The 26,456-nt window shown below is 41.4% G+C and overlaps 1 protein-coding gene across 2 annotated transcripts in view; it reads right to left on the reverse strand.

The window, feature by feature from the left end:
* The window catches only part of MGAT4A (alpha-1,3-mannosyl-glycoprotein 4-beta-N-acetylglucosaminyltransferase A), a 76,369-nt gene extending 50,631 nt beyond the window's left edge, over window positions 1-25,738 (reverse strand). The window contains exons 1-2 of one of the 2 annotated variants that reach the window (XM_080575506.1): window positions 25,636-25,738; window positions 22,485-22,776 (exon numbers count right to left, since the gene is read on the reverse strand). In XM_080575506.1, coding sequence (XP_080431632.1) covers window positions 22,485-22,578 — 94 coding nt within the window. In that variant the 5' untranslated portion in view covers window positions 22,579-22,776; window positions 25,636-25,738. Of the gene's footprint in view, window positions 1-22,484; window positions 22,777-23,243; window positions 23,893-25,635 lie in introns of those variants that run through there. The other variant, XM_080575507.1, reaches the window with a different exon arrangement.
* Between the last annotated feature and the right edge of the window lie 718 nt (window positions 25,739-26,456).

Consider the following 26,456-nt stretch of genomic DNA (forward strand, 5'->3'; position numbering starts at 1 on the left):
TATACAGATCCCTGACAATTTCTGTCTAAACAGGAAAAACCAGGTAAGCCACCAAAGCATGTCTAAGGGCTGCCATAGCAGTGGATAGCCTCCAAAGCAGCCTGGCACATCAGATCTCTCTTCTTGCCTTTCTTTATGGTACAAGATAGCAGACAAACTTTACCAGTAACGACCTTCCTACTTCCGAAAGGCTAAACTCCGCTGTGGCAGAGTCTGTGTTTCTCCAGGTAAAACAAATAGGACCCTGTGGTTCAGAAGAGCACCTCGAGATGAATTCATGTCCTCCCTTCCTTTGCCTGAAAGAGGAAGTTTTGGCAGAGACCAGTGCTCTCCAGGCACTTACACCAAGGTAAGGCGTCACGCTCAGCGCTCTGATGATTCCAGTGCTCCAAGGAGCAGCAGAGTCCAGGGGGAACAACTCCTTTAGGAATATGTCAGTCGGTGGAGAACTGCAATAGTTTCCTGCCACCTCCACCTAGCAAAATCCATACTGCACAATCAGTAATGTCTTACTACTAAACTCAGTCTGTATGCAGAAATTAAGATTTTTCTACCTTCCTAATTCAGGTGGGTAGTAAGAATTAGAATTACAGGACCCTTACTGTTCCATAGCAATTAAAAACCTTAGTCCTAAAACCATGAGAAACTTAAAAGCCAAATGAAAAGGCCTTTTTATCATGTGAAGGAATGAAAATCACAATTTTAAGAGCTACCAATAAAAATCGCTTACTGAAAACAGGATACTTTCAAAGGGGGCAGTCGTTATCACATCTTCAAATTATAATTAATGTCAAAAATAAAAAATTAATTTCTCTTTAAATAAATTTAAAGTAATATAAATGGAAGTAAAATTTTATTTTCATAACTTATCACAGCAGTTCTTGAGCAAAGACCATTGAGAACTCAGGCTTCTAGCTGTGGCACCATGAAATTGTTCCCAATATAAGTATTAGCAAGTAGTTCTGGGTCTCCCAGTGTGCTGTACTGGTATTACATTTATATTACTTCAGACCTCAAAAGTGAATTTCTTTAAGAAATACCAATTAATTGGTTCAAAGTAGTCAAATTCGCACAATTTCTTCAACCAGACGCATCTGGGTTAAGGAGGCTGCTCTAAAAGACATGTAAACTCCTGAAATACATCTTTTAAAAACGTATTACTGCTTTTGTTAGGTTACAATATTATTGAGCCAAGTAAAATCAGAAAATGCTAACAAGATGTACATAATCATATTTTAAGTCCACTAACCTATAAGAATTTTTCTACTTATTTATGCAAAATGAAGTAAAATTCATTCTTTGCAAGAACTGCGGTAATACAAAACATTCACATCTCTAATACTAGTAAAGATGCGTTATTCTTTTTGTGTACTTGGAGATTAACATGTAAGTTGGTCTTTTAGTACTTGTTTTACAATATGACTGGCTGTGATTTGAAATAAAATGAATTAAATTTAAGTTTCTAACAGCACTTAGCAGTTTCTTTAAAAGGTATACTTGCAGTACTTCAAAACCTAGATCAACTGCTCAGATACCTAGTTAAACAACAAAAAAACACAACCACACAACTGCAGCAACACCAAATATGATTTCATACTGAAAGGCACTTGTGAAGGAGAAAATACTGCTCGGGCTCTTACAGTACCACCTTCGGTGCTCCCACCCCTCCCAACTCTGGAAAAGTAAATGTCCCTTAAGGCAGGAGGAGTTTCTAAATACTCAAAAAACTCTGAAAGAAAATAAATAAATCAAATCTCACTCCTAAATACTTAGGCATAAGCCTACAAAACTAACTTTAAGGTCTTATTTTTATTTAAACTTTGACTTAGCTCAAGTTTGGTATTTTTTTTCTTTCCCCTCTCCAAAATAGGAATTCATTTGACAGCTTTTTCCCTTCACTTCTATTTACACGAACATGAGTAAAATCTTTTCATCAAAAAATTATGGGTTTGAGGTGAAGACACACGTTACTGTATTATGTAGAGTCTCTCCTGTATTTTAAATCTCACCTCTTTCCTCACAAGGAGGAGGGAATGAAAATTTGCAAATGACTGTACAAGTTTCTCCAGAAATTCAGGGCAGTCTTTCTGAAATGTTTATGTATGGCAAGCTGACTTACAAGTATTGTGTATGTATATATATATATATATATACACACACACACACAAAGTCAATAGTGTAGCCAATATTTTCAAAAGACATTTGACCATTTAATATTTTATTGTTCAAAGGTTTCTCTAAAACTTTAAAAAAATGAATTGATTTTCTGTCAAAAAGAATCAAACCACTTTTTCCATTGCTGTTATGGTGAAAAGAAAAATTCTGAACCTAAAACCACAAAGGAAACAGTCACAGAGACCAGCGATTACTGTTCTGAAAGAATATATTTGTGTTTCTACAATATTATAAATGACTTTTTTCTTCTAATGTTGAAACCTAGAATCATTTAACAAAACAGAGGAAGGAATTCAGACAGTCAGTTATTGGCCTTACATAGCTGATGGAAGAACCCCAAAACACATCTGATCTCTGACAAATAAAACATCCCTCTTTAACAGCAGTGGTAGCAAATGTAAAATGTTTAGTCTCCAATAGCTTGAGCATATAGTCATAATTTTTAGAATGCTATACTATTTTACATTGAAATGAGAAGGTGATGCTTTTCCATACTTTGTTCGGGAAGCCAAAAAGACCAAATAAAAATAACTGGCCCTTACACTTCAAATAAGAATACTCTTGTTAAGAAATTACTTGAGAACTGAAAGCATTAATTCTTCATCATTTTCTTTTAAACTCTAGTACTTTCAGCAAAACCCCAGAAGCTAAAACTTAAATATTTTAGCTGGCTTGATGCTGTGCGTTTCTTGGAAAATTAACACTATTTCAACTCATTCTGTAGTTTGTTTTCTCAACTTTTTTTTTTCCCTTGTTGCAAGATGTTCTTCTAAATATGCTAACCTAGAATTCAGACAAGCTCACTCAAACGTTGATGAAATATTTTGAAAATTAGAAATGCAAATCAAACTGATTCTATGAACTGCGAAGGTTTGCAAGTTTCTGGCCAGAGATGGAATTGCAGTTCTTGGCCTACTCTTCCTTCTCTGGGTTATTTATGGTTCTCCTATTAAACTACTGTGAAAAGTAGTCATCCCCACAAGACAACATTACCCCAAGTAACAAACTCAATCGATTCTCCTATTTGCCACATTCTTGATTACATCATTTGATTTTTGCACCAAATTTAGACAGCTCATAAGCCAAGTTTTAAACCACATGCCAATTTTCTAAACTCAACATGGAATTTCTGAATATCTTATCATACATCTAGTTTCTTCATTTTGTTTTCCGTACTACACTTACAATCTGTTTGTGTGCTTCAACACATGATTTTTAAGAGCAAAGTGAGCTCTCCCTTTGGATTAAAAAAAATAGTATCAAAGTAAAGGAACAAGAAAATATCCTATACTTGGAATTTACAAAAGCATTTTGCTGATTATTTCAGCACTAAAATAGCTAAAGTATGAATTGTAGGTAAATTACCTTTACTGGCAGAATGCTCAGTGTATTGTAATTTCAAATAGAAAACATACTGAGCCTACTAAGATAGTGAAAATATCCTGGGAACACAAGTTAAGCAATTCTATGGATATTTAACTTCAGTGCTCTTAAAACCATCAATAGCTCTTAGTTTTTTTTTGTGTTAGTTTTCACATGAAAAAAAAAAAGGCAAACAAAAAACACATTTTTCTAAAAATGTTAGTGAGGGAATTACTTTGGGTACACTTTTAAACTGTCAGAGTGGAGTACGGACACCTATAGCATCAGCAAAATTCTGCCGTGACTGCCTTTTTGTTTGCCATAAACCACTGAAAAAGGAAACAGAGATGGTCAGTATTGAAGAAAGAACCTATGCACCTAACCTTCGATCACAATGCACACTTGAAACCCATATATTAAAACCCATATATACATTGGCATAAATCTTAAAACACTGAAAGTACAGTTGAATAGGATTCCTGGTCAAAACCCTGGTATTATTAAAGCAACAATCGCTGGAACATACCCAATTCACTATTCAGAAGTCTGTAGAACTGCTTGATCCAACAGTCAGGTTGTGGTTGCAATTTAGTATTTTTGAGAGCATGCAAGTACAAGACCAAAGCTGCACGTTTGCTGAAATGAGAATTCAGATTTTGTTCACATATCTTTGGCAGTAGCAGAGGAGATACAAAGAACAGTACATATTTAGATGATGTGCATACACCACCTTTGTTAATGTTGCACTGGAGAAAGGAGATACAAGCACTATGAAAATCCAAGTTGTTTGGTGCCTCTGACAGCATCTCTTTCAAAAAGAATGAGTAAAATACTGGACAAGGAGCCAGAAACCATCTAAAAATGGGAGTTTGCTTTCCTGACAATCTCTGCAAAGCTTTATTCCATCTAGCCTGCAACAGGCGTGCTCTGATAGCCAGTGGCTCCAGTGAAAACCCTGCTGCTCTACAAGAACAAAAGATCTATGACTGCATGTCAGTATGCCACCTCTTCTTTTTGGGGTGGCAGTGAGACCAGGAAAGGGGAGACTGGGGAAAGCAGAATTGCATGAAGACCCTTACAATCCCCAGGCGTGTTTCAGCAATTCTCAGTCAGTATTGCAATCCTTCCTCAAGGAAAGCCTTTTACTGTGTGCTAAAGGGAGCACTACCTACAACATGAAAAGCAGCAGGAAAGCTTTGCAAGCTGTTATTTGTCTAATCAATCAAGCAGGTTCACAAATATGTTAAATCACAGGCCATTTCCACAACTGGAAATAGGACATATTGAACTAAGGTGACTGTATTTAAAAAAAAAAAAAAAAAAAGCAAGCTGTAATTTGGTCAAGAGCTCTATGGTGGTACAGCTGCTTGTCTCCAAAGGCAGATGCACCAGACGACAAAAATCACAAAAAGCTGCACGACCTTTCCATATCAACAGCAGGCAGTCGAGTCTTCCCTCAGTCTGCAAATCAGCTAAACACCCCGGTAATGGATCTGCCTCACAGAGAAAAAGATAACCAGCCACGGACCTGGCACGCATAAAAGACAGCAAGTACAGAAGGCTTCGTTTTGCCACATTGTAGGCCTGATTTATATTTCCTGCTCTTACCAAACTGAACTCTTGAAACCTCTCAGACCCTTTGTTCACTAAATGGGAACAGGAAGAATGACTGCCTTCTGACACACCGACAAAAGGCTTTGGCTGGCAACAAAGCACTGCACACAAATATTCGATTAGTAAAACGGGTAGGAGCAAGAACAGGCACCTGATGGGGCAGGATCTTTCCTCTATCCAACAGGGGGATACTCAAAATGTTATTCAAACGAACAGCGTCTCGCTGGCAACACTACCAAATCCAGCAACGCTCAAGTTCATGGCCCACCCTAGTGATAACCCTTCCAGTTTTCCTCTTCCAGCCCTTGGGTTCCTTCTCAGCGCCTCACCCAAAAGCAAAACAGCCTGCGCCTCCTGACAAAACAAAACCAAGCCTTTCAGCTGAGGTGCTACAAGTCAAAGGGTTCCACAGCAAACATCATATTTTTCTGTATGCGCTCTGTTGAAAAATTATGGAAATGCCAGTAAATAAGTGAATCTGTGGTAGCACGCTGTAGTAAACAGTAATTCAGGCACTCACTACCAAGTTACTCTACAACTCACTGCCATTACAAAAATAAAGCAGCAGTTACTGTTATGCCAAGTCAGCAACAAGCTTCATGAATTAATTCCTCTTACGCTTGCAGAAAGAACATTGATCAATTTACAAGTTGATACAAACTAGAAAGCTTAATGGACAGAGAGCTCCCACCCCGCGGTTTCTGTAGGGTCGGCAGGAGCACAAACGGCATGTTGCTCCTCGGTGAGTTTGGGACTTGTCAACACGCCAGGCAATTCCATCTGGCACATCTATTACAAGAAAGTCTCTTTGTTTCTGTTACATAAGGTGTAAAAAAAAGAAGTTCTGCACATCCCCTGAAACTCGCTGAGATGCTTTACGTGATCCATCAGATCATGGTATCAAGGAAATCAGTATCCGCTACGTGATGACAATACCTGCACTGACCTGCACTTCACTCCCACAGGGATGCGTGCAATTTATTTTTTTTAGACCATGCTTGATCTATAATATCCAAGCAGCTTACAAGCTATCACATCTCTACTTCCTCTTTGTCCCTCACACACAGATATTCTTTAAACTGAAATCCTGCTATGCTAATGCATGGCAGACTAAATTATTTTCAATGTCAGTCAAAAAAAGAAAGCCTGAATTCCTCCAGCAAGTCAAACAAAATTCTTCTTACTACGCTGGCATTTATTTTGATGATGATTTTCAACATCTTAACGCTGACACCTTTTTTTGACAACGACTTCCTATTTCACGTGGGTTTTGCAAAACTTAAATGTAAATACAAATACTCAATACCGTGATACAAAATCCTGCTCTCACTGTCACTGTACAACCACCCAGCACCCAAGATACACAGACGAGAAATACAGAGTGGCGTTGACTGAGAAAATACATCACTTTGGTTGCCCTTTAGCAGTGACTCCAGCGCTCAGATGATACCCATGAAGCAGGCGAAAGCATTGCAGCTGAGGAGAGGAAACATCAGACCAACCAGAGAGACATGGCCAAAAAGCTCTGTCCATACAAAAGAGACATTAAAGAGGTTCCAGAAACCACCCATGCCATTTAGGCTTATAAAAAAAAAAAAGAGGTGAAATGTTGTAACAAGCTGAGGTAATGATCGGGTGTTGAAAAACTGTATGTAGGTACAAATCATATTTGTAACCAAAATGTCAAACTAAGTGATGATCAAAGAAGGTCTCGAAAAAATTGGCCCAAAAAATTAAATCAAGTGTGTTTACAAATCAGATTCTGAATTTCTGTCTTGAAACTGCCTAAACGTTGATAAATGGTGTCCTTGAAATGTTACAATACATTATCACGGATGACTACTCCCCATAAGCTAATTAGCTTCCTTGTTCCTAAAGTGAAATGAAAACCTTTTATAAGCAAGTTATGATGAGTTATAAAATCTGAAGCAGAAAAGTAATCAACCATGCAAATCATAGAATAAAGCAGTATACTGTAAATGCTAACAACAGACATGCTATAAATAAAAGCTGTTAAGAAAACTGCTCAAGGTCAAATTTCATCAGCCCTATCTGAACGCTTCATCCTGGGCCCTTTTTGTTTAAGTCATACGTAAACCAGGATAAAGTTATTATTCTGACATGACTACAGAGTATGTAATTGTTTTAAAAATATATTATTCTGTGGAATTAAAGACTGTAAAGTAGGGTAATCCTACTAATCACAAAAAATAGTAATTCATGCTTCATGGAACAAAAGCCAGAATCTCAGAAAACAAGTGATCGAATCATTCTCTTATCTGTAATCTTGTTACTCAAACTGGCAGATCATTTTAGCAACCTTGTATTTCAATCTACCCAAGCAATCAGGTAGAATTACTGTTTATTGCCCTTGTTTTTCACAAAGAAGTATTTAAAAAAATGCTTTTCCAAGTAGCTTGCCCTGTGAAGAGCACCTTATTTTTTAAGAGAAGGTTCTGCAGCTTTTCCTAACTTAAAAACTAACCAAACAAAAAACCACCAGAATTATTATTTTTTCCATTGTAGCTTTTTCACATATCGCACTTCCAGGCTCTGTGTAAACAAATGATGTTTTCTGTTCTGATCCTAAAAGCACTAGCACAAGTCTCAAGTGCTTGCTTTGAAAATACCAGGGCCCGATCCAATCAACATCCAGATACTTTTGTTTAAACATTCCTTTGCAGCAGGAGCTGAAGATGTTTTTACTAAAATTTTTAAAGCAATCTGAATATAAACATTTGTAATACAACCTGGTAAAGCTTTTCCACTCTGAAATGCAAACTTCAGAATCAATTTACTTCTAAACATTCTTCTGAAGTAGTAAAAACACCCCTACTTTCTCAGAAATCCCACTTACATGAAGCAGAAAAAATGGGAAAGCAAGATAGCTGAAATCTTCAGAACCCCGTTTTTGGTGTCTTTAATTAAAATATTTTTGTATTTTAAAGATACTAAAAATGCTGCAACTTGCACATCAGAAAGGAGGCACAAAGTAGTACTTCAGGCAGGTTGTTTTTAAAAAAACTCCAGAATAAAACATTTTCCTGGAGAAAAAACTATCCTGAGCAATCAGAAAAAAAAAAAAAAAAAAGGCCAAACTAGAATTGTGAGAACTAATGAATGTTTTACTGAAGGGATATTTTAAAAGCTGAATGTAGCAGCCAGGAACAGCTTTAAATGTCTCCAGCTGCAAAGGCTCACCTTTGCCTCTATATACAAATCATCAAACCAGAAAGGTCAATTTAGAAGATTTCCCATACAGGTATAAAACCTGCTACGACACCACTCTCAAATGTCAACTGATGAGGGCTGACAGAGGCTCTGAACGTTACTTCAGACGCAAGGAATAGAAAGAATAATGTATCAGAAAACTCAGGCAACCACAACTAAGGAGGTCAAGTCAACAGAAGCATATGGTGTTCTGTCTGTGCATTGGCTTCAGACAATGAGGATAATTAAACACATGATTTGCTTGAGAAGAGTAATTGGCAGCACTTGATCTGGTCTTCCTTTAAAAAGAAAGAAAAGCAAGCTACAGTGATGGAAAAAAATAATAATAAATCTCACATTTGCAATTGCTTTCTCCTGCCCTGACTGTTCATCTAATAGCATTCACTCTCCTTTGCCTAGTAAACAACAGTGCCCAGGACTCTATAGACAAATTAATCCTCAAAGGTTTTAATGTTCCAGCTTTTTTTTCTTTTTAATAAATAAATAAATAAACCCCCCAGTGCTAAGAAGCACTGTCAGCTCTGCTGGCATTTCTTCTTTAAAGGGAAAGTGATATAAAAAGGTCACTGAAATCATTTGCTAAATCAGTTCCACAATAAGCAATCAGCACTTAACACCTCTCTAACCCCGAACAGAAACAGTAAGGAATAAATATGAGCTTCAGAGAGTCTGTTCCCAAAAGGCAAAGCAGACCAAGGAAAAATATTCTAACTTCTGCTTTAGGTATATATATAGCTCAAAAAGTTCAGTTTAAGAAATTAATAGGAGCTCAGATGAGCATGCAATCCATTGATTTTATGTAATTTGGATATTAACTCTTCACAGTGTCAGAAAAAAAACAATACATTCCCTTTAAACAGCCTTCATCAAAAACCTCCACTTCAACAGTTCCTGCTTGTCTTGCATGAGACTCAAAGCGTACAACCGAAACCGGGAAGTGGTCAATAGCAATGTCACAGCATTGCCTCAAAAACGCAATTTGCAGGGACAGCTGTTACAAAGCTCATTATGTCGTGATTATTTTTCAGATTAACTACTAATTAAAAAGCCACGCTACAACTCTGACTAAAATGTCCTGCAGAACTACTGCTGCTTAAGCAACATGGAGCTCCTGTCGGGGCAGGCGTCAGGATCGGAGCACTGAAACACTCAGATACAGGACGGGTTGATCCCCAGACTGCACTCCTGGCAGTGCTGAGGGACTGAAGCACCTGAGCTGAAAGCACGCCGATTGCATGCTTTTTATTTTTATATGTTAAACCAAATCATTGCACTCTACATTTCTGCAGAAATATGCTAAGCAGGCACTGCATCCTGTTAGGTTTGTTTCCATCCTTGAGTTCATACACGTTATTGCTACCAATATAAAAACAGCATCTTCTTAAAACTACAGAATAGCTGGTTGTTCTGCTTTCTAACCAGACGTAGAGAAGAAGCCATAACTGCTTATGTAGTTCCAGCAGAGAGTGGCTTTATAACAATTTGTGTGGTATTGCAATTTCTCCATTAAATATAATACCACAAACTATCCCTGGTACAACACCGTTCTTTCCCATCTGACACAAGAGAACAGGGGACAACCCTTTCACCTGAAGTACTTAGGGAGATTTGCTGGCAGTGTAAACAAATGTAATTATCTTTAGGTAATTCAACCCCTTTCGGTCAGCTGGACTAGAAGAAGTCATCTGTGACATCTCGTGTTCCTCTTCAGACCTCAAGCACCCAAGATGTCCAGCTACTTTCTACAGACAAGTGCATATACTCATATTGAGACACCTGATCGAAATATGCATGCTGTCAAGCGGTCTCAAATTTGTGGGGTGTTACTGATTTGGTTTTAAAAATAAATATAATATATATATATATATATTTCTCTGCAAACCACCTTTTGATAAGCTACTGAACTTCTAACCCAATTTACTAAAATGGTGTTCTCTACCATAACAGAATTTTATGAAAGTGCGGTCCTTGATTTTCCTTGCTGTTGATCTGATAGGTCAAAACTGGAAAGGAATTTGAAAGAAGAAAAAGTCTGCATAAAAGCCCACAGGAAAAACATTTTGTTGAACAAGTTTATTATCCAAACCAGTTTGCACAAACAGTTAACCAATTTCCAAATCAATTAGGATCAGAGAAAGCCTGAATGACTACCAGTCACTCACATCTTGGTAACAGCCACTCATTAACTGAATCTGCATCCTACACTTTTACTTCTTTTTTTTTTAATCTTTTGCATATCTGATGCCCCCACATCAACTCTCTGCTTTAACAGCTAGAGTTGCAGCTATATCTTAAATAAAGTTTTATTCAAAGGTTACTCATGTTATTCCCTGAATTCATGATGTAACTCATATTAGAAAACTTAAAAATGAATTAATCCCAAATCAGCTTGCACTTCCCTTCTCCAGCTCTCATTACACAACTGAACCATGTTGTTAACAGTACGCACTGTTAAATACACAGCTGGAACCAAAGCCAGCCAGTGCCTCCCACGGCGCCCAGAGCTGAGGGACCTCCTGATTGAAGCCATGAAATCAAAAAGTCTCGGTTAAGAACTGAGAATAAGGTGAGAGTTTGGTCCTTTTTGTTCTGGAAGTATCTGTAAGTTTTAAATAACTATAATTTGGAAAATATTGATGACAGAGTTAAATACTAGCTAGCAGAAGGATTACAATAGACACAGACAGGGCTGTACTTGGAAAAACACAGAGTCAGGTACTCCGGTTTAGAGACGGCAATCACGCTATAATTACAGCATTAGAGCAATTAAAAATTCAACCCTAGCTGGACACCTGAAATTAGTTTGATCCCAATTCTAACATGGAATCAGCCTATCATTTTCTGTCGTTGTTCCCCAGACTTAACTTCTACCTGAATAAAAACAAGTACAAGGTTAAAAATCCTGACGGCGGGGGTAGGGTGGAGGTGACACGTTTGATTTTATGTCGTGTGCAAACGCTACAGCAACTAATGTATTTCAACAGCTCAGAATTTCAATCATGGCAAATTAAGCTGTAAAAGAAAAGGAATGGCCTAAAAGCAGCAAGAAACATGTTTTCACAAGGTTAGAGAAGGCGCTACTTGGTTTCGAGTTAGACTTGATTAAAGCCATCGGAATGTATCACTTGAATAAGAAGCTGAAAGATTGTGCTTTTCACAAAAAAAGTACAAAATATTCAGTGCTGAAGTTAACACTTTGGTTTAACTTTCTCAAATCAATGGGTTAATTACACATACATATTTTTTTTCCATTGCACTACTCTTCATCAGTATTATTCAACATTAGTTTGTGATGCTACAGTGCCACAGGGAGCCATGGTTCCTTTTGTATTTCAAACGGGTTAAGGTTTCGTGGTACAATGACAACTTTCACACTGATCTCTTCTGTAACAAGGAAGCAAACACTCTGTGGAAGGTCAAGCCCAGCGCAGGAATTATCAAAAGCCGAGGTGCAAGAGCCTCATTACTCTTAGGCCATTCCTGCAGAATGCAAATCAATCTGCTGTGCAACTTTTTATCTGACTGTGAAGAGCAGAGTCAACGGCATCAGCCACCAGCTCCACGGTTTCCCTTACACACCACAAGTGGCAACACCCATTTTATCAGAAAAAGCTCAACCATCAGCTTCCTACATTTAATTTCTGTTTGTAAAATGCATTTATAACCTCTAAGTAAAGAACACAGCAAAGCTGCCATGAACGTCCTTTTCCTTTATGGTGCATTTAACAACGGTACACGTATCCTACAAACAGCAAGATGTGCACGAGATCAGGCACAGATAAGAGCAAACAGCTTAAGCACAGATTCTCGCCAGAGCCAGGAGGCTCTTCTCCGCTAAGACAAAAAAAGGACCAAGCACAAAACCACACCCGTGAGCACAATCAGAAGCAGTTTGCTCCAGCTTTGAAGCAGGATTTAACCGGCAGCAGCGTGAACAACCAGAAAACAATATTCATAATTTGTGTGCAAACGTCTGCTTGAGTTTCAAATGAAGCAGCGCTCCCTTTGTCACCTTGCTCTCTGGTATTTTCATGTGATCGGCGAGAGCCAAGATTGCGGGGTGGGGAGGCAACACCCAAAAACCAACGTAGATACTGCAACCGTGCAAGCTCCACTGATTTGCTTTCCTACAGCTGCTTCCACACCTTCTCATTGCTGGGGACATGAACTCCAGCTGCTCCCCAAGGCTCCTTCCCACAGCCCAGGATCCTCCCTTCCTCTGCCTTTCAGGTACCTGTAGAGAGCAATAAGGTCTCCCCTGAGCCTCCTCTTCTCCAGACTAAACAACCCCGGTGCCCTCAGCCAATCCTCATAGGACTTGTTCTGTCCTATTCCTGCACCTATCCTCAGCACCATCTAGAACACCAAATTTGAAACATGGTTCAAATGACATGAGGGAAAAGGATACTGTGGCATGTCCTGTGACAGAAGGAGCAGCAAAGACATTTCAATTCTTGAAAAAAGTCAACTGCAACCTCCTACTTTCATCACCTAAGTAAACAGTTTATCAGTCTGACTTCAGGGGAGAACAACTTAGTCATTGGTACCACTTGTAACAAGATACCGAATATAGGGACATATTATGAATGTTCTAGCATCCTTTTCTTTTTTTTTTCCTGCATGGGGGTGAACTCTCAGCCTTACCCAATTCAAATCTTCGATCACTGCAAGCTACACATAGCTCAAATACCTCAAAATCTGAAGCAACTCATCCCAAAAACTCAAGAGAGTAAAGTCTTCGATTCAATTCTAGCTCATTCCAAGATAAAAACTTTGTCAGACTAAGTTAAATACTGTTAGTTTTAATGCAATGCATTGTAAATACAGGGCAAAGCATTAGTCTATTTTTAAATGTCTCTGTGTGCTATAAAAAATGCACTTTTATTGCAAACAACTCAACTGCCTTCTCAGTAAAGCAGTGTGCAGGAGGAAAACAAGGGAAAATGAGCCCTGACCTAATAAAGGTCATCTCTAGCTCTGAACGTGTACGTCCCATTTCCATCAGGAGAGAGAAGAGCTATTACGCCAGCACGTGTCTTCACATGGGAGTTGCAGAAAGGTCTCACGAATTTCTGCTTAGAGCCCCCCTGATCACCAGATACATTTTGCAAAGCAGAAATGTTTAACCCTCACGCTTACAGGCAAACAAAACCCACAACACCTCGACACACTCTCCCGAGCACGATTTACGGCGAGCAGCTGGGCAGTGGCTGAGCAGCTGACCCCTCTGGGTCATGCCCAAGGCACTGTTGTGGAAGCGCTCAGTGAGGAGTTATCTCAGATCCGCACTTGCATGAAACTTCCTAAAGGTGTCACCTACTGTGCACGCCCAACCGATCACTGCAGTCGGGATTTCTGGTCACGCTGTCATCCGGTCAGCCAGGTTTCCATACAGAAAAAGAAGTCATGTCCAGCAACACCCAGGTACCCCAAGCCTTCTCCAAGACTCATCATTGATATAATCTGTTCCAGGCACTGTTGAACGTTCAGGGCTCGACTTTTAAGATGCTGTACGGTCTTGGATGGATGATCTCAGCTACAGACCAACGTGGCACAGAAAACAAAGCACACAGGAAAACAAAACCACGGTGCAGGAAGACAAACCAACCTTTCCATTCTTACAACCTGAAAGCTTTTGAAAATCATAACATGATTTGTTTCTACCACATTATTGTCAATAACTATCTGGGAGTCTGTACATGTAAACCGAGCCACTTACTTTAAATCAATCCTTTCCTCCCCCTCAGAAACCACAAAACATATACTTAAAAACCAGAAACTACAGCAAGAAAAACTCGTTTCCTAAATTATAGTAAGATTAGTAATGATAGGTCCACAGCTAACTGTTTAACATTCTCATACATTAGGAAAAAATCCATCTAACAAAAGGTAACAGTGATCCAGAGAGCGCTACCACCTCACAATGAACAATGCTATTCCAAGAGCTAAAACTTCTAGAAATTCTCAGTAGCTTGGGCACAAAATTCAAGTACTGTATAAGTTTGGTTATTGTTTCTGCACTTGCAAGCGGATTGAGGCTGTTGATGCTTCTCTGTGCATCACTATGTTGAACAAGCTTGGTTTCCAAGTACAGCTTCTTTCTAACTTGTCCTTCTTGGAAAAAAATAAAAAATTAGAATCAAAGCTCCACCACGCTCCCATACTGTTGGGAATCAACACCACCACCTCAAGTGAAACGCGATCCCATCATACTTGTAATATTCAAATCTCTCTTAAGCAGCACCTCCGCAGTTTTTCCTCTAGGGACTGTGCAACCAAAGCAGAGGGCTGTTTATTGACACAATTATTTAACCAGTAAATTGCAATGGAAAAGAGAACTAGTTCCGTCCATACCTGAAGCACCTGAGGAAACCTGCATGTCCGTGATGTTGAGATGTGAAGACCGCAATGCAGCTGTTGACCGCAAAAGCAACAGGTATGCACGACGAGCGCAGGGAACAAATGATTTTTGAGAACAAGAGAGTGAAATGATCTAGTGCTGCGAGCACAAATAGGGTTTCTGCTGTTGATTACTAGATGGATGGGCGGCACGGCTGTGGGAAGCATCTGCAGGAATAGCCAGAAAGCTGCATGAAAGCCAGGGAGACAACCAGAAAAGCAGCTGGAAGCACAGCTCTAAAATACAAACTAGAGCAACTGCTTTTCAGGCAGAGACGAGCTGGGGAAAAGCCTTGCGCTGTGAGCAAGGAAACCACTTTCTATTCCCTTTCTGCCATGTTCAGGAAAAGAAAACACAGTGCATTATAAATAAACAGATCTAAATTATAGACTTATCAGTGTCTCATCCTAAAAAGAAACAGCTTCCAGGATTCTAATCCTAGAGATCGCATCGATAAAGGAAAAAGCTTTTTTGTTGTCCGGGCAGCAAATAAAATTGTGATTACACAGCAGGAATAGGGTTATTGAATAAGATACTGCTCTAAACTGTGGGGGTAAGGAAAAAATTGCACTTAAAAATAAAAACAAGCAACTTTGTGGTTTTTCTAACAGCATATTTTAAAGGTTCCTAGCCATAGAAAGGTCCGTGGACATTAACAATGAAAGGTGAAGTGAATCTGCTAAAATACAAGCAAGCATTTTGTGTATTTTAAGGGATTGGATGTTTACAATAATAAGGGGCAACTCCTGCATATCTTACGCAAACATTGCTATTATTTAGTAATGAAACATGCTGGCATGTCAGTCCTGGCACAAGGAGAGAGAAACCTGGCCAAGGTCAAGCAGACCTCATAACAACTCAGGTTATAAAGGTCTTCTAGGGGTCATCTAGTCCAAACCCTGTCCCCTCAGATCTAGTTTCAGCAGCACAGCTGGTTCAAAGTTGGACCGTTCCTGCCAGCTGTGCATCATCCCCACCTGAGCTTTCTTTTGGGGTTGTCATACTGGCTTTAAAAACCAGCGAGACTCATTTTTTGTGCCATCCCTAACCTCCAATGGTCTCAGACAGGCTATCGGTGCCTGACTTGTCATCACCAGCGTAACCTGTTCTTGAAAATGCCTGCAAGGGAAGTTCTTCACCCCTCCCAACCATCCACTTCAGTACCTAACTGTACTTCCCATTACAAAAACTTCCTCCACGATCTAACCTTGCTCTCTATTTCATTTTCAGTCCATTATATTCTATTATCCAGGATGGCCATGAATAACAGATTACGTCCTTTGTTTTTGCAAGGACTCTAAAATATTTGAAAATTATCTTCCTCTCTTCTCACACGTTCCCTTCAAGCTAAGCAATGCCGGTACAAACTCTTTCCTTACTGTACGCATTATTTTGATCTTTGATTACTTGTTGCTTCTTTGAACCCTACCCAACGAATGTCCTCTTTGCAGTGCACCTTCCAGAAGCAGAAATAGTGCCAAGCAGAGCAGAAAGAACGCTTCCTGCATCTTGCTGGGATAGTACACTCTTTATTCCCTTACTTCCTAAGCACCCCTTTTCTGTTCAATTGCTTTCAACCTCTGCAACAATGTGATGACTCACGTTTAGCATATGACTTACAGCAAACTGTCATTCCTAACCAGAACCCTAACACCACCTTTCTTCCCCATCCTGTATGCGTACATTTGATCTTCTGCCTTACTGCACCCTGCATTTTGTCTGGGGCATTTTTTTCTACCTTCAACAGCACCTTGGGTCTGTCCCAACCCTCCATCACTCCCCTCCTTGATGTCTTCGCCTTGCCTGAGTTCCTTTAAACCCCAGTCTCTCAGCCCACCTCCATTACTCCTCCCGGCATGCTGCTGTTTGAAATTTAGGAAGCGCTTGCTCCTTTTCATCACCCAGGTTCACTAACAGAAATATCAGCTAGCACCAAAACCAGGACAGATCACTGTGAAGCCCTTCTCGCTCACTTAAAAATGTGAGGATGCACCTGTTAGTAACTGCTCTGGGAAGACACGATGAACAAGAAAATAAATAAATGCAAATGCATCTTATTAGATAAACTTGTGGAAATGTATTTTGCAGTAGAGCTGTTATTATGAGCAGCTGTGTCAGATGCAATGGTCTTTCCCGGGCTGGCTAAATCACTCCTATGATAGTCTCTGCGTGAGAGCAGCAGCCAGTGCTTCGGAGGAGTCACGCAAGCACAGGCGACTCAGGCTGGGGAGCTATTAAAAGAACCCACGCAGAGCAAAAGCATCGACTTTCCCCAGCTCCGAGGGCTGGATGGCAATCAAGAGCAGTGCCTCAAGCTGTTGGCTGAGGCTGGCCGTACGAAACGCTGGCGGCAACCACGTTTCAGAACCCCACCGACTGGCACGCCGGCAGAGCTAGCAGTTTGCAAACAAGGCAGGAGGACAGAGCTGGGCTGAAAAAGCCCCTGTGACTGTGATTCTGACTGTGATCCTTCCCGGCGCCACTCATTCAAATCACCGTGCCAGGAGTTCTGCTGCAGCAGGCAAGGCAGGCATGGAGATGCTGCGTGCCCCAGCACGGCCCACCTGAGCAGCTGGGGCAGACACCGCTTCGGTTCCACTCGTCTGGGACAGCAGGACCACCACCTGCACAGGAATCGCAGCAACCATTGCAAACCTGCGCTCCTGACCGGCCTTAACGCAAACCAACTCCTGTTTTTAACATCAGTAATCTATATGCCAGGTTGTCAGCTCTAGAAACCAAGCTCAGGATGTATTTCAGATCAAAAAAAAAAAAAGAGTAACATCTATGTGCTGGTGTTAAGAAAAAGGAAACACCTATTTCCTTTAATTTCAGTTCCTGGAAGATTTGCAACAGAATTTCCAAAGGAAACCAATACTTCCTTTCCATTAAACAGGGAGAAAAAACACACAAACATCTCTTGCCCCCCAAACAAGCTAACCAATACACATTTTCACATGCGTATTCTACTTTAGCAGCCCATTCTTTCCCTTCCCCTGCCTCCACTCCTCCCAGTTTGTAGCCCATTTAACTTTTTTCATTGATCAGTCTTAATTCGCCTCACTGGGAAATTGGCAGGTAACTGAGAATCAGAATGTGCTGCCGGGGGACCGTAACCAGCATTTACCCAGCTAACAGCTTCTCTTAGGATCAAAGCGTAAACTACAAAGGGTTATGGTCACAAAGCGCTAACGTGTATCTCCCAGCTTTCTATTCTGCATCTGAGGAGAGCATACGCATAACCATTGCCAAGAAAAAATAATCCTCTCCTCCCTGCCCTATTTCCTCCATGGCCCTGTAGGACTTTTCTCCCTCTGGGAATTAATATTCCCAGATCTTATTCCAAAGTTTTCCATCACTGGCTGATACCTTTGTTTTAGGCTAAGTTCGGTTTTCCTATCCTTGTTAAGTTTAGATATTTTTCAGCACTTAAGGTTACTGTGGCTGAGACTCAGTGGGATAATTCTATTATGAAAGTAGCCAGGGAAGAAAGATGACAACGCTTTTATTACACAGCCCAGAACATTTTTCATTCTTGCACCAAAGGAGAGAAAAGGTGGTGCTTGACACAAGACAACAGTAGCTCCTACCATCATTACTTAAGGATGAGGGAACATTCAGCAAACTAGGAAGCTGGTTAAACATCCCGTAAGTGGTTAAACATCTCATAAGTCAAAGTCTTCTCGGAGATCTTTCCATGTGGATTTAAAGCAGCGTACCAGCGTCAGCCATCCTCGCACAGTGAGGAGACTTTATGGTTATGACAACAGTCCTGGAAGAGCTGTAAAACAGCAGCTTTTCAACAATTCAAGCATTGCTGGAGCTTTTTCAACAATTCTTCGTAAGAGAAGAATGTTTTTTACATAGGGAAAAAGATGGCACACACTGCTAGCTTCAGACTGCTCTGGAAATGACGTAGCTTAGTCAATGCTGAAGGGTTAAGCTGCATCGGATTTTCACAATATGTATTCCATACACGTCCTCATCACTTCCAGTAGCCAAGTGCCTTCTGAAAGTGACACAAGACACTGCCAACTACTGTCTGGCTCCAAGAACAAAGCACGCATACTTTAAACAAAAAGCTGCTGTGCTCTTTTTTTTCCTAAAAAAAAAAGGCAGGATCAGAGCAGGACTTTCACATGGGAAGCAAGCGATGAGCTTTGCTGAGGAAGTTCATCCTAACATGCCGGCCCTAATCCAGGAAAGCTCTTTACCTTCTTTACCAATTTCCATGCTCCGCTAACAAGCATCTGGAAGTTTGCTGGGCCCCAGCAGCTTCTCCTGGAGCGTTACGCACTCAGATCACTGGTCACGTTAAATATCAAAGCACCAAGACTACACTCTCCACATAGCAGGCAACAGCTTTGATGCAGTTTTTGTGAGTGGTGTGCCAGGTACAAAGCAGTATTCTACTAGCTGGATCTTCTTAAGAGCAGTGCCTTTAGGATAAAAAAATACTTTATTTCTGTAGCTCACAAACGAGGCAGTGAAGGCCTGTGACCCTAAGCAGGTCAGTAGTACTGGAAAGCACAGTTTAGTCAAAAGAGATGGTGTTAAGCACAAAGTTAGCACTGGCATAAGAGGAAAAGGAGGAATTGCCTCAGGAGGATGCGAAGGACATCTTAAGCCAAACTAGCTCTGAAGTAACAGCAGATTCATTAAAACTGTTCCTTACACGCACCCAAGTAATCCATTTTGGTATGATTGGATTTCCAGTACCTGTTTTCACTTAAGAGCTAACCATAGCACGCTTTTAACATACAAAAAGCAGCCTTACAGCTCCTGTTCATGAATCCCACAGAAGAGCGAGGTTTTTCCCAGGGCCCCCTGCCCTGCTTCTTTACAACTCCAGTGCTTCTCGGCACCGCAGGGCCTCCAGAAAGAGCCCAGGATCTTGCCCTAATTTTGAAAACACTCTCCAGAGATGAGAAGTAGTTCAGTCTGCCTTCTTCAAACATATCTTTAGAAGCGAAAGCATGTAATTGGCCATTTCATCCAAAAACAGCATCTGCCCCGTGAAAGGTTACTTACATAACTCAGCCAGGGGGTAAGCTAGAGCCATGCTGTTGCCAGTGATGGCAGCTCAGGCAAAGTATTTCCTTCAACTGCCAACAACTTCTCAACACATCCACAAAGTTTGTAAAGCTCTGTTTTGCAGAGACAATTTTTTTTTGGACTTTGAATAAGTAGCAAAGCCTGTATCGCTTTGAAGTGCCTAAATTCTGTCCTGCACAGACTGGGACCAGGTGTATTTACTAGAGGAGGACATGATATGCAAACGCACCATGTCATCCCAGTCTTATTATTCTACAAGTGGCTCTGCACTTTAAGCAACAGTCATCCAGGAACTTGGTTATTCAATTAAAATGAATCACCTGAGGACTGGATTAGGGTTTTTGTTTGGTTCCAATGGGAAGCTAATAATTTGTGTTTTACCTTTTAGTTTTTTAAAATGCAAAATAATATTTTCTTTCTAAGCTTAGATTTACTTTGCTGCCCAAAGACTGACAAATACCTATAAGAATGTAATGCATGCCATATAACTGTAATAGGTAACAAAAGATTATGACCATAATACCTGACATTTCATAGCCTTTCAGTTGATGGGAACAGCAAGCACCTTATTTCCTTCTAACCGAGCCACTCAATTTACAACAAAAGAGTCAGTGAATTAAGAGACCACCACGCAATGCTTATTGAATAATTAAAAAAAGGATTGGAAATTGGAAAAAAATACGGATTCTTAACAAACGTGCATTGTTAGTGTCTCAACTTTTCCCATTGGTGTAGAAGCATCTTGGAATTAAAATGTGGTACTGAAATGAACTCAAATCTGTTTTAGACAACCTGATTTGTGTTTTGTTAACTTGTGCAAATTAAAACAAGTTTTTTAAAAACAATGTTCTCTGTATAAATTTCTCCTTAAACCATACCTTAAAAGCAAGTTCTCTAGAACACTGTAATTTCATAACTGTGATTCATAATTAACACATTACTGATATCTTGTTACACAAGTGTTTATTTAACAAATTAGTCATAATGCTCAAAAGAAAGATCTGGTGGAAGATAAACGCAGAACTTTTACACCACCATTAAGAAAGTATCGATTCTGAGCATTCAGATGGAAAAAAGTATAAAAAAATAGAGCTGTCTGACCAACAAAAGCTTGAATTGTCACCAAGCACTATATATATATACATATTAGTACTTTCCCAACAGTGGATTTTTGTTAGTTAAAGGTTGTGTTATTCTTTGGCAAAAGAGAGCAAGACCTGTAAACTACGTCCAGTTAGAATGAAAGCACAAAGACAGAATTTCATATATCTGTATCTTTGCTGAAGTGAAAGCGAAATTTTTCTGAGGTTCCTCAACAAGAGAAGAATCAATAACATGAAATTTAACTATAGAATGTGTTATTATCCAAAATGAATAAAATACTACTTAGAATGCAATTCAAATATTCTCTTGTCAGTGTTTTTCACTTCCAGACTTTGTTGTGAAATTAAAAGATCTGTATATTACCCCAACCTCAAGAACCTGACATTTTTACTGATCCTTACATTCAGAGGGCAGGCCTGCCAACCAACTGCTACAGCAGAGATCAGACCACAAAGCATCTGCTTCTCCTACAAGTGTCAAAAAAAAAACCAATATGCCACAAAACTCATCTGCTTCTTCGCAAAGGATCTTTTCCCTTCTTATTTAAGTATAAAAGGGTTGCAAGTCGGTTGTTCTAAAACTGACAGTATTTCTAGAAAAACTCAGCCTCCTCTTACTGGACCTGAAGCAAAACTGATGATAACATTCTCAGCAGAATAGTCAGAACAAACCATGTAGCAATCTCATTTAATGCAGAATGTGTTTCAGGATGATTTGATCTTTGAAGGACAGTCTAGTATTTTTTCCAAGAGATCAGATGTTTATAAAGGAAAAAAAAACCTTCTTCTAGAAAGCATTACTGAATAAGTTTATTTGCTTTACTGAAAGACAGAAATCAAAACATTTCACTTGCAGTAAACAGTCCTGACCAGCAGAAAAACTCAATTTTCCAGAGTTCACATGAAATGCAATAAAATCAACACACATTTAAAAAGGTAGAAATCTATTACAGACAATAGTTACTCATAATAATATGTGCAATCTCATGAAATAGATACACTTCCCATTACGCAGTCAATTTGTTCATATTACTTTATTTCTCATACCATACTCAGACAAGAAATATTTTACATTTCCTACAAAGACAGCAAGAAAAAAAATCTCTGGACAACACTGCTTGGCAGTTTGCCACTGCCATCACCGAATCATCAGGGAAGACAGAAAGCTGCACCAAAAATAACATTGTCCAGCCTGGTCCACTGGCCATATGTTACTTGGAAAAAAAAGAAAAAAAGAACATCTGTTTTTCCAACAACCATAAACCAAGAAAAACAAAACAAACTATTCAGCCTTCCTCTAACAGCAGGATTTGTTTCTCCTCATTTTTTTTTTTATATAAAAGTCAGGATCCCTCCAAGTTGATTTTCCTGAATCTACTAGCAGGTGTTAATCCCTCACCAAGGCAATACCTTCTGGAGCAGAGCTAGTCAACAAGCCGTTTACACATTGCTAACATAGAGCAGCAAAGCACACGCTTGTACTATTCATTCCTCAGCCATACAGCCACGTAGAGGTCAATTTGTTTTCGGAGCCCTTTACTTACCTTTCCCATTTTGCCATGCAGTATACCAGGACAAACTGAGGAAAGTAGTGATGAAAACTAACACGGTGGCCACAGTTCCATTTCGGAGCCTCATCTCATTTCACCATCACACTTGTTTATGTTCTGCTAGCGATCAGGGCCTATCTGTTGGGCTTGCTGCAACAAAGTCAGCTGAAGTCCAGCAGCAGCAGCACAAAACGTAGCTCACATATCAAAGGAATCACGAATCAATCCATCCTGAACTGCTGTAAGCTTTCTTGTAGTTCTCATAAGTTTTCTTTTTCTTCTATCCCTGTTTAAAGAAAACAAAGTTTTAATAATTAGACCAAAAATATTTACAAGTGTCCCCCATGTACCAAAATACAGTAAAGAAACACTTCCGTGTGCCCATTACTGTGGCTTACATGCACCCCTCTTGCACTGCTCCGGTCTCGGCTCAGGGAACAGCACCTGTTACATTAGAACTGCTTGTACCTGGAGGAGCTGCGTGTCACCCGAATTTGGTTGTTAAAGGACAAACACACCTATCACCTACACTATGATGTTACCACCAACCCAAGGCAGGATCACACCTCGCTCTGGTGGCACAGAAGGGATACAGGAGGCTTTTTGGGAAGCCGGCAGCTCAGAGCCCCGCTGCTAAGCACTCCCCTCAGCAAAGCCTCTCCGAGGTCAGCGAGCAGAGCCCTGATGCAACTGCAGCAGTGGAACCGCCCCCAGTGAACCGAGAGACCAGAGCTTTAAATAGCATTTACAAACCTATATCATTCATCTCTCCCTGCGCAGTGAGAAAGCATCTGATCCATCCACAACCATTTTTTTCCCCTCGCTTAGCTGCGGGGAAAGGACAGACGACGGTCACGCAAGCAGAGACTGTTCAATCTGTAAGAGCTCACAACAACCCCACAAAAACAGCACGATGTGACCGCACCGCTCCTCTCCCCACCGTGCAGGGGCAAGGACAGCAGGCAGAAGTCAGCCACAGCTCAATTTCGCCCCAGGTGGAGGTTCCAGACTGTGGGACTAGGAAATCCCCAACTGGCCAAAGCCAGCTAGCATCTAAACATGCTGTCCTAACCAAGCAAGGCAAAGAGAAGATGGAAATAAATTAACTGATGGCCTGCTTTGAAGCTGGGGGGTGGGGATTTGATTTACAGAGAGCTAAAGTATCATTTACAGTAGCTCAAACATTTGATGTTCTTTTAAGAAAGAAAAGAAAGGGAGGCAGTTTTTCCCCATCGCAAGCTACATCTGATACAAGCATGCTATCCAGCAGTAAATAAAGACTGACTTTGGACTTTCCTTACAAGCAATCTCTGCCACTCTCTTGCCTGGGTACATTTAGAACAGGGGAAAGTACTTCTCATCATGCTTGTACTGGAGATTCCAGTCAAGTCTGAACTGCTCTCACCAGGCTTGTACCACAGCACATGCTACTTTCACCCAAGAGCTTGTAAAACAAGATACAACAAAAGGGCCTGGTCAACAAATGAAAGGAAGAGAACCACACAGTTACGGAACTACACACTCTCGCATTCGAGCCTTGGTCACAAGATGCAGGTTGCACAAAGTGTTTACCTTCTGACTACGATTACCTCACATACAATGCCAGTAGCACGCTTTGTTTCGAGGAAATTTATGCACAGATAGGTCGGTGGCTTTAAACTTTCCCTTAGAGGTACTGTGTGATTTCAAAGTTGGAGAACAAATGCAAGCACACAGAAAGAGGACGAAGCAGAGGATAAGATTAGGTAAGAAACCAAGTAATGAGAAGGAATAGAAACTGTGAAAGGCTTTACGGTATGAGAAACCTGAATTTAACACAATAAAAGATAAAAGACAGTTGAGAGAGCTAAAGAAAGCTAAGGTGGAGAGCACGGCATGCCAGGAAGCATCATCATCACCAGTACTTTGAGCAGGAGATGGACATAATAAACACCAGAGGGGTATGCAAGAATAATTAGGTCAAAGATAAAAGCCTGTATGAACTTTCATAGCAAGGGCAGAAAAAGATGTCAAAACCCCCAAGTTTCACAAGGCCTGTCTGCAGGGCAGGAAGTGCAAAGAGTTCAGGTGATTCCCAAACTAACAGAATAAGCAACTGGGCTTCTGACAGCAACACTGACAGCCCATGCTGCTGAAGTAGCTCTGAAGTAAGGATGCCTAAACTGTAATCTACCTTCACCGCGACTCTAGCAGCAGCCAGATCTCTCCGAAGCAACTCAGGTGTGCACAAAGGACCAGGCTGCAAGCTAGGCTGGATTATCCCAGAGGGGGCAAGAGACAGCTGGTCCAATGTGCACACAGAGAGGACAGCCAGGAACATAAAAATACCAACTGATAATGGTAAGAAAGAGAACTGCCTGCCTTGCCGGAAAACCCGGGCATCACTCGTACATTTGCAGCAATAAAAACCAAGAGGCTGTGATCGGGGCTCCTCACTGTGCTCAGGAAAACGCAGCCTAAAACAATTTAGAAAAAATAATTACTGAGCTGTAACGTAACTCGGTTAGCTATGAGTTTGCCCAACACTGTGCCGACTCGCTAACTGCCATCGCCTTGTTAGCTGGTTCTGAGGGTTTTTCCCCCTTTCTCTCCCAGCGCTGTGCCCCTTCTCCCTCCCCTGCCAGCGCCGCAGCTCGGCGGCACTCGGGCGGCCGCCCGAGCCTTTCGCGACCCAAACCGCCGCGCACAGCCAGGCCGTGCACGCACCACAAGCGCCCCAGCTTTTAAAAACCGGAGCCAGTTAGGGCAGCAAAAGCCCACGCGGACGTATGTTACCTAAGCCCCGGGTGGGCACTTCGGGTGCGCTCGGTAATTCCCAGCCGAGCTGAGGGGCGGTCCGGCTGGAGGACACACGACCCCGAGAGGCTGCAACTCGCCCCGTGAGGAGGACGAGGAGGGGTGTCACGGGCACCGGCTCCGCAGGTGAGCGGCGGGGACCGCCCCGGCCGCCAGCCGTTAACCGGCGGCCGTTAAGAGACCGTTAGAGACCGTTAACCCCGTTCCCCCCGCAGCAGCAGCCCTCGGAGGGTCTGGGCAGGGCGATATCTGCTCAGCTACCGGCTCCGCACTCATTATAAAGCCAGGAAAGGAAAGGAAAAAAAAAAAAAGCCGCGGAAGGGGGCAGTGGTGCCCGGCACTCACTCACCTGCGCACAGCGATCCGCCACCGTCGGGCGGCAGCCCCCAAATGAGCCCAACGCGCCCGGCGCCCGCCTCTCGCCAGCGACGCACCGCCCCCTCCTGCGCGTGAGCCCCGCCCCCGGTCGCCAATGGGCTGTGGAGGCCGAGGGCGTCGCCCATTGGTCGAGCTGCCTGTCGCTCCGCTGGGGTGCGGGTATAAATAGGCGGTCTCGCGAGGACTTCCTCAGTTGCGGTGGGGGTCGGAGCTGCGCGGGGGAAGCGTGTGGTTGTGCTCTGAGGTGAGCTCTCCTCTGAGGTGTGGGGCACTGTGGTGGAGGAGGGCTTAGCAGCCACAGCACTTCGTTGTTTACTGCACTGGAGGATGTTCAGCCCCAAACTTGTAAACACACACCATGTCCTTCCAGGGTGAAGCTCTTGCCAAAGGGTGTGTTTATGGTCCTGCTGCCTCACGTGTTTTTGGGTCTGCAGGGTCTCCTTAAGACCAGTGCCCTCAGACTACAGTAGGGTGCTGCATACCTAGCAAGGACCATGCTGTACACTGCTAACTACATAAGTGTCCAGCCCTTTTCTGCCTATCCCCTTTTTTTTGTTTGTTTGTTTTCCACTTAATTTAGATGAAGCCCTTGCTTTCAGTTAAAGCTACTTCCGTGGGTGTTGTGGGATAGTTCTCTACCAGAACTTTATCACAGAATCATCTGGGTTGGAAGTGACCTTCAAGATCAATGAGTCCAACCTCTGACCTAACACTAACAAGTCTTCCACTAAACCATATCACTAAGCTCTAAATCTAAACATCTTTTAAAGATCTCCAGGGATGGTGACTGAA

This window comes from Anser brachyrhynchus (assembly GCF_964034855.1).
Source record: "Anser brachyrhynchus genome assembly, chromosome: 1".
Classification (NCBI taxonomy): Eukaryota; Metazoa; Chordata; class Aves; order Anseriformes; family Anatidae; genus Anser; species Anser brachyrhynchus.